At 41.7% G+C, this 12,979-nt stretch overlaps 1 protein-coding gene across 13 annotated transcripts in view; it reads right to left on the bottom strand.

Annotated features, from left to right (window-relative positions):
• Window positions 1–12,979, bottom strand: part of LOC133500014 (citron Rho-interacting kinase) — a 73,708-nt gene that overhangs the window by 21,125 nt on the left and 39,604 nt on the right. For all 13 annotated transcript variants that reach the window (XM_061818547.1, XM_061818556.1, XM_061818545.1 and 10 more), the window contains 10 exons: window positions 11,898–12,038; window positions 10,672–10,797; window positions 9,774–9,869; window positions 9,530–9,646; window positions 9,208–9,317; window positions 8,861–9,035; window positions 8,217–8,414; window positions 8,063–8,116; window positions 5,031–5,228; window positions 389–582 (listed from right to left, as the gene is read on the bottom strand). In XM_061818547.1, coding sequence (XP_061674531.1) covers window positions 389–582; window positions 5,031–5,228; window positions 8,063–8,116; window positions 8,217–8,414; window positions 8,861–9,035; window positions 9,208–9,317; window positions 9,530–9,646; window positions 9,774–9,869; window positions 10,672–10,797; window positions 11,898–12,038 — 1,409 coding nt within the window. The remainder of the gene's footprint in view (window positions 1–388; window positions 583–5,030; window positions 5,229–8,062; window positions 8,117–8,216; window positions 8,415–8,860; window positions 9,036–9,207; window positions 9,318–9,529; window positions 9,647–9,773; window positions 9,870–10,671; window positions 10,798–11,897; window positions 12,039–12,979) is intronic.

Raw genomic sequence — 12,979 nt, 5'->3', positions numbered from 1 at the left:
CTGACTCGGCCACAGTATAAATCCAGAACACCAGGAGATGATCCCTTAAGGAATTAAGCCTTTTGAATCAGGTGAGTGTAGATGCAGGCAAACAAAAACATTAATAGCAAAAACTATCTAACAATATGGAAACGGTCGCGTTATGATACTTTCTGAACATGTAACAGGTATTGACGTTTTGTAGTTACATTAGATTCTGGACGATTGAAGCAGGTGTGACGATATATATTTCTAAATAATTGATGCATTGAACAAGTCTTAATACTCTTTCGACTGTTCAGTGTTTGAAAGGAAATCTATTAAAAATGAACACAGAATATAACAACATAAAATAATAACAGTAGTACATTTATAGTAGTTGATGACTGCCACCACATGTTCCACTTACCTGTTCTGTTTCTCGGTGTCCAGCATTCTTTGGACCTCCCTAGTCCTCCTCTCAGCCTGGTTCTTTTCCTCTTCAAGAGTTGTCCGCCAGGCATCCCACTGTCTCTCCTTCTCCAGAAGCTCATCGTTTAATGTCTCAAGTTCCAGAACTTGCTCCTCCAACATGGTGCATGTGGTCTTCAGTGTCTCAAGGTTCTGAACAAAAGTGAGAGGTTTGGGTTCAATTATCGTCTTGGACTTCCTTCCTTCAAAAATTAAGATGGGTTTTAACTCACAGTCAGATAGACACTCCGGTAACCTAAAACGTGGTTTGACGAGAGCACCTGTATACAAGCCGCATCACTTTTTAGGCAAATACTACACATAGTGCACTGTGCCATGCATTTGGTACGCAAACCTCTGCCAAATGTAATGTAGAAAATCAAACAAGTGGAAAAAGCAAAAATTAACACAGAGGTGACCTGCCAAAACTAAATAATGTGTCACTGCATGGTGAGCGGTGTGCACTTGGGCACAGCAGCTTTGAACAGCAATTCAAAGTACTGAGCTCCCATAAAATGTATTAACAGTAAACAAACTGCTATATAAATCTTAAAGATGCAGTGGTTAAAACTCTGGGATTGGCTGGCAACAAGTTCGTGTACCCTGCCCCTTTCCCGACGACAGGTGGGATAGACTCCAGGATTTCCGTGACCTTCGTGAGGATAAGTGGCTCAGAAAATGGATGGATTGTTAAAATCCAGCAGAAAGGTGTTAGCTTCTATTTCAAACTTCACAGTGTCTTGTTTTGAGATACCTTTATGTAAACTATTATGTTCTATACGATTGTCAACTTAAACCAAAAAAAAAAAATCTTACATGTCTCCAATATTTTGTTAGGCTCTGCTTGTGTTATTATTGTTATTATTATTGTCATCCGCAGGGTCTCATCCCAGTGGAACATGGCTCGAACAACTCACCAAGAAGGCATCAGGAATCATCTTAATCAGATGCCTGAGCCATCTCGTGTCTCCCCTCAATTTGAGTAGCAGTTCTACTCTGAACAGCATTAAAAAAACATCAAACTGAATTATAACCCATTGCAAATCTCTATCAGTTCTGTAAGACCCACACGTAATTTTATGCAAAGCAAATGTATTCAAACTAAACAAATACAATGAAAAATTTTAATTTTTGGATTGCCCTGCACAAACTATGCCTGTTGAGATATCAAACCACACTATTATAATTTTTCAAGATGATTCAAGCAATTGGTGGATTATATTCAGGGATTTATTTCTCTCCAAATTGTTCTTATTTTTGCATAAAATATTCTGCATTTTATAGGGGATGTTGTTGTTATTATTTGATATTCAGCACTAGACCTAAAATAAACCCCCCAAAAGCATCAATAACGCATGTCTATTAACACAGTGAATCTACATATTAAATAATAGGACCCAAGCTTCTGTCATGTGATGTTGTTCTGAAATAGCACCAATGCATGCGCAGTGTCTTAAATTGCACATTTTGACACGGCATTTTTTTTTGGTTTGCATCACAAAGCCTACACAAAGAGCTGTTCTCAAATGTTGGGGGATAAATATAGCCCGTGCTGGTCTTGCAGCATCACCACAGCTCTCTGAAGTCCAACGCTTCCACAGCTGACACGACCTGGGAGTGATGGGATGACACATTCCTCCCTCCCACACACCACCCCATCCCTCATATATTCGTTCCATGGCTGGTTACACAACCAGCAGGACTGAGATCGCTACTGGACGCCCACGCTCGTCCTCCCACAGGAGCAGCGCACGCATCGCACGGCCTCCTCGCTCTCTCGCTGCATAGATCCAATCAGACTATTACACAGAGTACAGAACTATTCAGAGTGTTTCTGCTGGCTGATTTACACTTTGCACTGTCAGAGCTAGGAAGGATGTCTTGGTCTCCTGTCACAGGTTGTGGAGGTATCACATTAGGCATGTTAGTGAAAACCCAGCGTCTGACTGGCTACGAGTGGGCGGTGGAAAGAGAAAGCAGACTGAACTGAAAAACTAACGGCAGCTGATAGAATATTACACACACATTTTTCAACAAATTGGTGCAGGATATTCAAAACCAGCAGACAAAAATGCTGCTACACTCATGACAACAGCTGTCGGTTTAAAATTGTACTGTGACACGTTAGATTAGACGTTAGAGAATGCAGACGGCACGCCTGTGAAATCAGAAACCTCACTAAAACGGCTTTCAATTAAATTCCAAGAGGAACAGACATGCCAAATAACAATAGGAGATCAGTAAGTTGAAACGAAAAAAAAACAGCCATCCTTCCATCAATTTTCTTCCACATATCCAAGGTCAGGTGCCAGGACAGTAGCTTTAACAGGGACACCTAGACTTTCGTCTGCCCAGCATCTTCATCCAGCCCTTCCTGGGGATCCCGAGGCATTCCCAAGCCACCTGGGAGATATAGTCTCTCCAGCGTGTCCTGGGTCATCCGCAGGGTCTCATCCCAGTGGAACATGGCTCGAACAACTCACCAAGAAGGCATCAGGAATCATCTTAATCAGATGCCTGAGCCATCTCGTGTCTCCCCTCAATTTGAGTAGCAGTTCTACTCTGAGCACCTCCCAGATGACCAAGTTTCTCACACTAGCTCAAGAGCCACGACACCCTTTGGAGGAAATTCATTTCGGCCGATTGTAAATGGGATCTTGTTGTTTCCGTCACAACCCACAGCTTGTGACCATACGTGAGGGTTGGAACGTTGACTGACTGGTAAATTGAGAACTTCAACTTTCAGCTTAGCTGTTCCTTGACCACAGTGGACTGATACAGGGTCTGCATCACTACAGACGCTGCATTGATCCTCCTGTCAATCTCCCATTCCGTTCTTCCTTCTTACTTGAACTTCTCCACTTAGGACAGGATCTTATCCCCGACCTGGAAAGGACATGCCACCTTTTTTCAACTAAGGACAATGGTTATAGATTTGGAGGTGCTGACTTTCATCCCATTGTTTCACACTCTGCTGCAAACTGCTCCAGTGAGAGTTGGAGACCACAGCTTGATGAAGCCAACAGAACCATATCACCTGCAAAAAGTAGAGATGCAATATTGAGGACACGAAAACCTGACCACCTCTATGCCTTGCCTCTGCCTAGACATTCTGTTAATAAAAGTTATAAACAATCTGTGACAAAGGACAGCCTTAGCGCAGTCCAATCCTTACCGAAAACAAGTTCAATTTACTGGCATAACTCTGACAATAGCTGTACAGGGACCGAACAGCCAGTGTCAGTAGTTAAGGTAGACCATACTTCCAATTAATCCCCCCCCCACAGGATTTCCTGAGGGCCCTTCTTCAAATCCACAAAACACGTGTAGCCTGGTTGGGCGAACTCCCATGCATGCTCGTGGACCCTTCCGAGGACGGTATAGAGCTGGTCCACTGTTCCATGGCCAGGATGAAAACCATACTGCTCTACCTGAATCTGAGATTTAACTTAAAGAAAGACTTTCCTCTCTAGCACCCCTGAATAGATCTTACCAGGGATGCTGAGGAGCGTGATCCCCATGTAGTTCGAACACATCATCCACGGGACCACCACCTCAGTTTGCCAAGTCAGAGACACTGTCCCCACCCCGATGTCCACACAATATTGCAGAGACCTGTCAACCAGGACAGCCTCATTACAACCAAAGCCTTTATGAACTCTGAATGTATCTCATCCACCTCAGTGGCCTTGCCACCGAGGAGCTTTTTAACTACCTTGGTACCTCCCAACGAGTCAAAGTCAGCGCACACCATCACCATTATACACAGTGTTGATGGTGCACTGCTTCGCCCTTCTGAGACACTGGATGGAGGACTAGAATTTCCTTGAGGCTGCCCGGAAGTGGTTTTCCATGGCCTGCTCCTCCCATGCCCGAGTTTTTGCCTCAGTGGCCACCAAAGCTACATTCCGCATTAAATTAGTGTGATGCAGCAACTGAGTTGTGCTGCTCATCCTAGAAATGCAGCTTTCCTTAGAAATGGTTCATCATTAAAAAGGGAACTAAATTGACTTACCAACTGAAGAAAATCTATTGGTAAGAGCTGCGTTACAACACAGAAATAAAACCTTTGTGTTTTATGTTTTTAGACAAACAGTACCTATAACAATAGTCGTTCTTTCATGATGCCAAATATTGTACTATGCCACTTTTAGGCACACTAAAGTTGGGGTACCAACCACAAAGCTTTGGTACTGAAGGAATTAAGGTTGTCTCCCGAGTCCATTCACCATGCTTGTGCTACATACCAACCAAAATATAAAGCAAACTAATTGCTCCTCTCAAAGATTGTTTCATTGTACTTAAAAGAAACTTTCCAGGAAGGCAAACCCCCCCAAAAACATCCCTTCATTGTTGTCCTGGATTTAATTTGTTGGCGGTTTACTCTGCTTCACAGGTGAAAATAAAAGATAGATTAGGGTTTACTCATCTCAACTGTAACACAGCCAACTAAACTGAATTGCAACCTTTGGTGAAAATGTGTTGTATTACTGCAACAAAAACAAAATTGGAAACTACTTCACACATTAAGTTACAATGAATTAGTTTTACCACTAATCATTTCACTCCAAAAATGTTCCAAACCTCAGCCAGCAAGTCACCTGTTTTTGGTTGTTAAGGTGCATCTCTCGGTCAGCCACCTCTCGACGCAGCTGGTCCACATCTTGGCTGAGCTGCAGTCGGTCCTCTCTCTCGTCAGAGGCTTCATCTAGCTGCTTGGACAGGTAGAAGTTCTGGCGATTCAGCTCAGCATTCTCCTGGGTAAGGGAGGTCAGCTGCTCCTCTAGGTCAGTGATCACCTGTAGGAAGTTATGAAGACACTGAGATTATCACCAGTAACACCGCAAGACCAAAACATGTCAAGTAACTGCTTGAAATGAGTCTTCAGGTTTTATTGTCAATTAGAAATACAAAATCATCTTTTGAAGCAATCAGTTCCATCATTTCACAGGCCAATCATTTCATTCTACTCTAATCATCCATGCTCACTAGCTTGCTCTCGAGATGGTTTGAGTCTGATGAGGTGCCACGTGAACAGTCGCCCGCCAGTTGTCAGTCCTCAGGAGAACATGGAGCATGCATAAAATCAAGGGGTGGGGGAAGGGAACAAGAAGCAAATCTTTTGTGTGGATAAGTGAGGTGTCTATTGTGTTTCGACTCACAACCTCTTTTCCCCTGAGGCAGGAGACTGACAGTCTTAGTGCAGAAGTCAACAGTGGATTGGATGTTGCAGTGATCTGCAGAGTCTCGACATTGTCTGTCATTCAAATCCTTTCCCCTGGCATACATCCGCGCCAGCGCTGATTACATACTACTCAAAACTGGCTGCGAATGTTGTGGGAGTACAGGAAATGACAATTACAGGAGAAAGGAAAATCTTGTGTCTTTGTTTCTGGGATTTGCCATGATGCCATCACTGTACTGTAAGTTTTGGTAGGAGCTAGGAAGCCATTCAGAGGCTTGAAGAAGCTGGTTTAAAGCAGGGATGGGCAACTGGGATGATCGCAAAGGCCTATCATCCTGACTGTGAACCTAGGAGTGTTATGACACATTTTTTGAACATCCAAAAAATACCATGTATGAAATTGTAATTAACTACATCATACTAATTTCATTCACAAATGTATAATCCATCTAACTTCAATGAACACATTCATGACTGATGGATTTTTTAAAAAAACACTTTCATATGCAGAAAAGACGTTTGAATAACAATCAACTTAATGAACTGCTGCTAGATATTGTACATACTGTATGATTGGCTAGCTCACTTAATAATTACTGTGATGCATTAATAACACTATATTTCCCAGCTCTTGGGTATTTTCCAAGCCCAATACCAGGCACAGCTGTAAACACAGTCTAAAAAAACTCCTCTAAATTTGACTGACACCTATTCTTCAATTGGTCGCCGCAAGCGTTGGATGGGAAAAATACAGTGGTGGGGCACTCAGACCCGCTGAGGACCTTTGTCTGGTGCCTAGCAACAAAATCTGTGTATCATTTCTCCCCTTTCAAATAAAGCACAAATAATGTTGAAAAATGAACTCTAACCTAACCCTAACCCTGATTCATTTCTTGTTTTGGTTCTTAAACAAAAAAATCAGTTTCTTCACAATCCAAGTTTAGAAGAAAACAAAACGGAAATCAGGCCTCAGAACTAAATTATATTTTGATAATACTGTATACAGGGGTGGCCCCATGAACCACTGGTTAGCACATCGGCTTCACAATTCTGAGGTCTCAGGTTCAAATCCCGCCTTGCCTGTTTGGAGTTAGCATGTTCTCCCCGTGCTTGGGTGGATTTTCTCCAGATGCTCTGGTTTCCTCCCAATAACATGAATGGTAATTTCCTTTAAGACTCTAAATGGGTCATAGGTGTGGTGTATGTTCAATATCTGCCCTCCAATAGGCTGCCAACCAGTTCATCCCAGGTTCTCCCCGTGCTCCGCATGGGGTTTCTCTGGGTACTCTGGTTTCCTCCCACATCCCAAAAACATGCGTGCTAGGTCAACTCAAGACTTTAAATTGTCCATGGATATGAACGTGAGTGTGAATGGTTGTTTATACGCGATTGGCTGGCAACCAGTTCAGGGTGTACCCTGCCTCTTCCCTGCAGTTAGCTTGGATAGGCTCCGGCATACCTGCAACCTGGAACATGGATGAATGAGTGGATTTTAACTTGTGTGAAATGAGTTAGCACACGCCTTCCACCATTTAAAGTGTCTCTGATTAACCCCAGATGAAATTCAAATTCGTCCTCACCTGTGTGGCATTTGCATGTTCTCCCCATGCCCGCGTGGGTTTTCCCCGCGTGCTTTGGTTTCCTCCCACATCCCCAAAACATGAATGGAAAGACAATTGAAGTCTTAGTGGATCTAAAAAGTCTATACACCCCTGTTCAAATGCCAAGTTTTTGTGATTCAATAAATGGGAGGAGGAGACCTTTGAATAATGAGATCCCTCTGATGCTTTGAAAGCTCTCTGACTTTTGCTCCAAAAATGTGCCTAGAAATATGTCAGCCTACTAGAATAAAGTACCTGAATTTCATCTGTGGTTAATCAGAGGCACTTCAAATGGTGGAAGGTGTGTGCTAACTCATTTCACAAAAGTTAAAATCCACTCATCCATCCATGTTCTACACCACTAGGTCTACACACTCACTGGGGTTGCAGATATGCTGGAGCCTATCCAAGCTAACTGCAGGGTAGAGGTAGGGTACACCTTGAACTGGTCGCCAGCCAATCGCATATAAACAAACAACCAATCACACTCACATTCATATCTATGGATAATTTAAAGTCTCCAATTGACCTACCACTTATCATTTTGGGATTTGGGAAGAAACCGGAGTACCAGGAGAAAACCCACGTGGGCATGGGGAGAACACGCAAAGGCCACACAGGTGAGGTTGAATTTTAACCCGAGTCCTCAGTACTGTGAGGCGGGTGTGGTAACCAGTCGTCCACTGTGCCACACAATTTTAAACGTAATTTGTTAATTAAGATTTTTATTACCCACAGTGTTGTAGATACAGTACTGTTCACATACGGTATGCAGTCAAAACAATAACCTTGCTCACAAGATGACAGAGTGTATTCACAAAATCCTGAAATATAGTGTGCTGCTTACCGCACAGCTGTCTCTCAAAGCATCATATTTCCGTTGTATCTCATCTCTATGCGCCTGGCAGATTGAAGAAAAGCGAGTCAGATATTAAGTAGCACCTGAGTAACTTCAAAGATTACATAGTCTTCGGTATCCTTCTTTTCTATTCATGTCTCACTCTGAGCACAGTGATCTCCTCCTCAGCCTCAGCAGTGGTCTCTTCGAGCTCAGTCTTGGCATGCTGCAGTTGGCTCTCCAAAGCGCGGCGAGCCGCCTGCAGGTTGTTGATCTGGGCTTCGCGCTCTTGCAATGAAAGTGTCACCTCAGTCACCTGCCGTTTGATCTCCAGCTTCTGTTCCTCATGCTCTAGTCCAATCTATAAAGACAGATGGAGGAAGAATCCACATTCAGGGAGGAGCCATGGTGTCTGAAATGTGCCATGAAATTAATTAGCTACATGACCTTTAATATACACTATACTTTTGTGTCTTCTACTGTATTTATAATTACTCTCAATATCCTACTAAGGAAGACATTAAATTTCAAACAATCTGTGTTATAGTGAAAATGGTACTGGTGGTGGAAATAGTACCCAGCCAGCTGTCCAGTGTCCATAAAAGACATACAGTGTATGTTGCACTATAATTTCCTCCATACACTGTGTATTTTGGAAAGCAGTTATACTTTACAGTACTGCACTAAACAGAATACTGTACATATTGGTAACAACTTCACATCTCTTTTATGTGTGGAAAATCTTTCACACTTTAAGTTCAACCACAGAAAAATATAGCAAGTTCATCATCAGAATGTTTTATGAACCTCTCTGAGCCTGGTTTCCATCTCTAAGACCCGACTCTTGTGGGTATGCTCTTGGTGACTCGTTTTCTCGAGATGCTCCTCCAGTTTGGCATTCTGGGCTTCCAACTTGCCAGCCTGGGACTCCAAGTAGAACTTCTGCTGGCGAAGCTCTGAGATCATCTCTTCCTGGGCTTTCCTGTCACAACCACACATCCACAAGCGTAATCAGCTCAGTAATAGCCGAGGCGTCTGAGGGATTGTGTTCCATGCAGATACAATACATTCAATCAGTTCAATTACCCAAAAAAATGGAGTGTAGAGATTTTACAAAGAATAGTTGAATGATATAAACAGCAATCACTACTTACATGTTTTTCTGGGTATATATACTGCTGTTGGCTGCTAGTTTGTTGGCCTCAGACAACTCAGCAATTCTCTGCTCCAGGCTGCTCATTTTAGATTCCATTGCATTTATAGTCTGGATTTAAAAAAAAAAAAAAACCTTATCAGTAGAACTTATTAAAATCATAACTGTGAAGCAAAGCTTAGCATTGTGGAGAGAAGGATTTGGTCTGTTTTACTCCTCTGGAATGAACAAATCCGGATAATCTAAACAAAAAATCTATGTCATTGTGATAAATGTGAAAATATGCCCGGAATAGTGTCACTTCCTAGCTTGTCAACACTTACCGCCTTCTGTTCACTGATGATGCTGCATTTCTCCCGCACCTCCTCCTCATATTTGCTCTGACTAAACTCCAGCATTTCTTTATCGGCCATGTCCGCCTTCATTCGCGACTCCAACACCTGCCAGGCAACCCACAAAAACAGGATATTGCTTGAGAAGATGCACACCTACCGCGCGATCGACAAAAGCAAAACTTGGTAAGTAGGAATGCATTTTGTTGTCGTTTTAGATTGATATCCATTGAACCTTAATCTTGTCTTCATAGAGCTTCTCCTTCTGCTTCAGGTGGGTTTCCAATCGCTGTGCTGTAGCTTGGGAATCTCGCAGGCCTTCCTCAAGTTCCTACATAAAGTCAAAGTATTATACAGTGCATGTGACTCCAAAACAATCAAAGGCTGACATATTTGGTATTGTCAACCATCATTGAGATGGATTTGACATCTTATGCAGCCATTCATTTTCTATAACACATATTCATTAGGACAGCAGGTGTGATGGAGCCCATCCTATCTGACTTTGGGCAGAAGCGGGCACTGCAAATTGCAAGGCACATACAGACACGAATTCAGTTATATTCACACAAAGACAATTTTGAGTTTCAGTGACCCCAATATGCGTGGTTCTGTCCGACCACCCAGAGAAATCCCACTCAAGCACAGAGAGAATATCCAAATGCCACACGTGAAGGCCAGATCCTGGATTTGGACCCCTAACCTCAGAACATTGAGATGAATATACTAAGATACATGATATACAGTTCCAATAATTTAAACAGATTGGAGATAAACCAGAATGTTTACAACCCAGTACCTCAATCTTCTGTACATAATTCAAATAGGATGACAAAATGATCATATACAGTAATTACTGATTTTTTTTGGGATAAACAGATACCGTGGATACATAGATACAGAAGATAAATTTTGTAGGTGTGAGATTTTCACAAACCATATGTCAGTAAATTTACAAAGAGTACCAAAGGAGAACCAGCTTTAATAGCAAGTTTGTGCTTGTATGGTGTGACAGTTACACTTCTACAATCAAGATTAAAAAAAGTAAAGTTTAAGGTTTTCTCGACAAAGATGACGAGAAATAAAAATCTCACACCCTCCTCTGATTATTTTAGAGATGAAAGGAGGGTTACCAGAATTTGATCTGCCATCTGTTGAATTTGTTGGGCCTTGCTCTGGATGTCATCCTTCATTTTGGTCTCACGGCGCTCAACAATCTCAAGCCTTTTCACCTGGTTCTCGAGTGTTTTTCTACCATCCTGTACACACCCACACAAATGCAAACACCATTACACATATGGGCGTGATGGTTATGGCAGTCTTCTCGATTTCACTGCATCCTGGTTGCCTGATATTTGATGCAAATCAGTGTATTTTCTTTGCAATCTTTGTTTCATCAATAGGACTGCAAGCCTACACCCTTCTATAAAAGTATTGGAACAGTCTGGCACAGTCTTTAATTTTACTGGAGACTGAAATATTTAGCTTTGACATCCAGAGATAAATATGAGAAAAGATCAATATTTCAGATATTCCCACATACATACATCTGGATTAAATAACTTGTGAGAAAGCATTATTTGTAACAAAATATTTTTTTTGGGTGGTCAAACATATTGAAATATACTGCATTGCCTTAAGTAAATAAGACGTCAATTCTTTGGTTGCAATAAATGCATTACGCCTGTAACCCACTACTCACGCCACATTTTTGCCTTTTAACTTTGTGAGGTTTCTCCAGGCTTCCATCACAGCCTCTTTCAGTTTTGGGCGGTGATTTCATACTCATCAGATGAAATTCATGCTCAAAAAGGTTTAAATGTGAAGAACTACTTGCCTAGTCTAAAACCTTCAACTTCATTCCCCAAATGAACTCCTGAGTTGTTTTGGCACTACACCTTGTGCCAAATGTCTGGTTGAAACTTTCAATGATTTGGTAGACAAAACTTTCTGTAATTTCTGTTTCAGTGTTTCAGAATTTATTTTACTTCTGCCAATATGTTTTGAATTAATGATTGGTAAACCTGTCTAGTCCAAGCTCAAGCCATTTCCTTACTTTCAATTCTTGGAAAGAAAAGATGAAAGGCTGATCTCTCCTTTCATATTTTGATTTAAAATCCAAATGTTTTCTGTCTACAACAACAACAACAACAACAAAAAGAATTGGCATAATTCTTTCAATCTTTTGGAGGGGAGGGGAGCTACTGGTGTTAACAGAAACCCAAACGGGTTCTGGTGATGTAACAATGAGCAAAAAGTTTTCCTGTACTGCAATGTAGTGTGACATGACAAAGACTAAAAATAGGGAAACTGGTCTGCATCGACAGCCATACGGGACGCTTCATGTTTGTCGATGTACCTCAGTCTCACGGAGACGTCTTCGCAGACTGTCACTGGATTCCTCCTTGTTCTGTAGCCTCTCAAGATCTCGCTCCATGCGCTCCTTGGCCAACTTCATGCTATGGAGATGGTCTGCAGCTTCAGAACTGGATTTTAATGCCTAGGAATCAATGTTATTTTTTGTGTCAATTGATTTTCATTGTTTATGATAGTTACCACTATCGTTCTTTCACCTCAAACAATTTTAGCAGACCTGACAAACACATTTCTGGAATGAAGTTGTACTTAATAAGAAATAAAAGATAAAAAAAAAGGAAAAATTCCCATGTAAATTCTGAGTATGCTAAAATGTCACAGGTCCAAAACCCACATTTGTGAAGAATTTATTGGCATCGTCAACCAGGAGGGTTGGGGACTTTGCGGGTTATCTCATCAGGTTTTTCTGCCATCTAACGTAGGGTGCTTATCAACTTTTGCTGTTGCAGAAACTAATCATAGACTGATGGATACTTTTAATGGTGAAGAAAAATAATCATTGATGGGGCTCATTTGCCTGATCGAGCTTTTCCGTCGTTTGATATAATTGACACGAGGATCTACAGTATGAGACTGACTGGCAAGTGGGATGGGAGACAAATTTAAAAATTCTAATTCAAATCCTTTGTGTCTGATGGTGATTAGCCACACTTGTGTGTACAGGTCTATGTGGCCTATATGGTATATGGCTCCAACTGACAGTGTATTAAAATCTTCTGTTCATGTGTAAGGGCTTTTTTTAAGTTTCAAGGCTTGATTTGTCACCGCTCAAGAATTCTGACACATGCCATGCATAAGTCAGAAATGAAAATGAAAAATTTGTCATGGAATGGTTACATTTTTTGGTTACTCTACCCAGTGTGTGTATCTGGCAAGAAATTTAGTTGATGGAATATTGATGGAAGAATCAGGGCATCGGGCTTTTACTCTCCTGTGTGTGTGGAGACAAAATTCCAGAATGGCCGGGCATGGATTTACAGTACCTGAGAACTTTCACCTCAAACAACGAGATAATTGTCTGTTCAGGGTGGCGAGTAAATTGGAAAATATTTGAGCAGTACTTTT

Source organism: Syngnathoides biaculeatus, chromosome 4 (assembly GCF_019802595.1).
Source record: "Syngnathoides biaculeatus isolate LvHL_M chromosome 4, ASM1980259v1, whole genome shotgun sequence".
NCBI lineage: Eukaryota > Metazoa > Chordata > Actinopteri > Syngnathiformes > Syngnathidae > Syngnathoides > Syngnathoides biaculeatus.
This window is presented reverse-complemented; position numbering and strand designations above follow the sequence as displayed.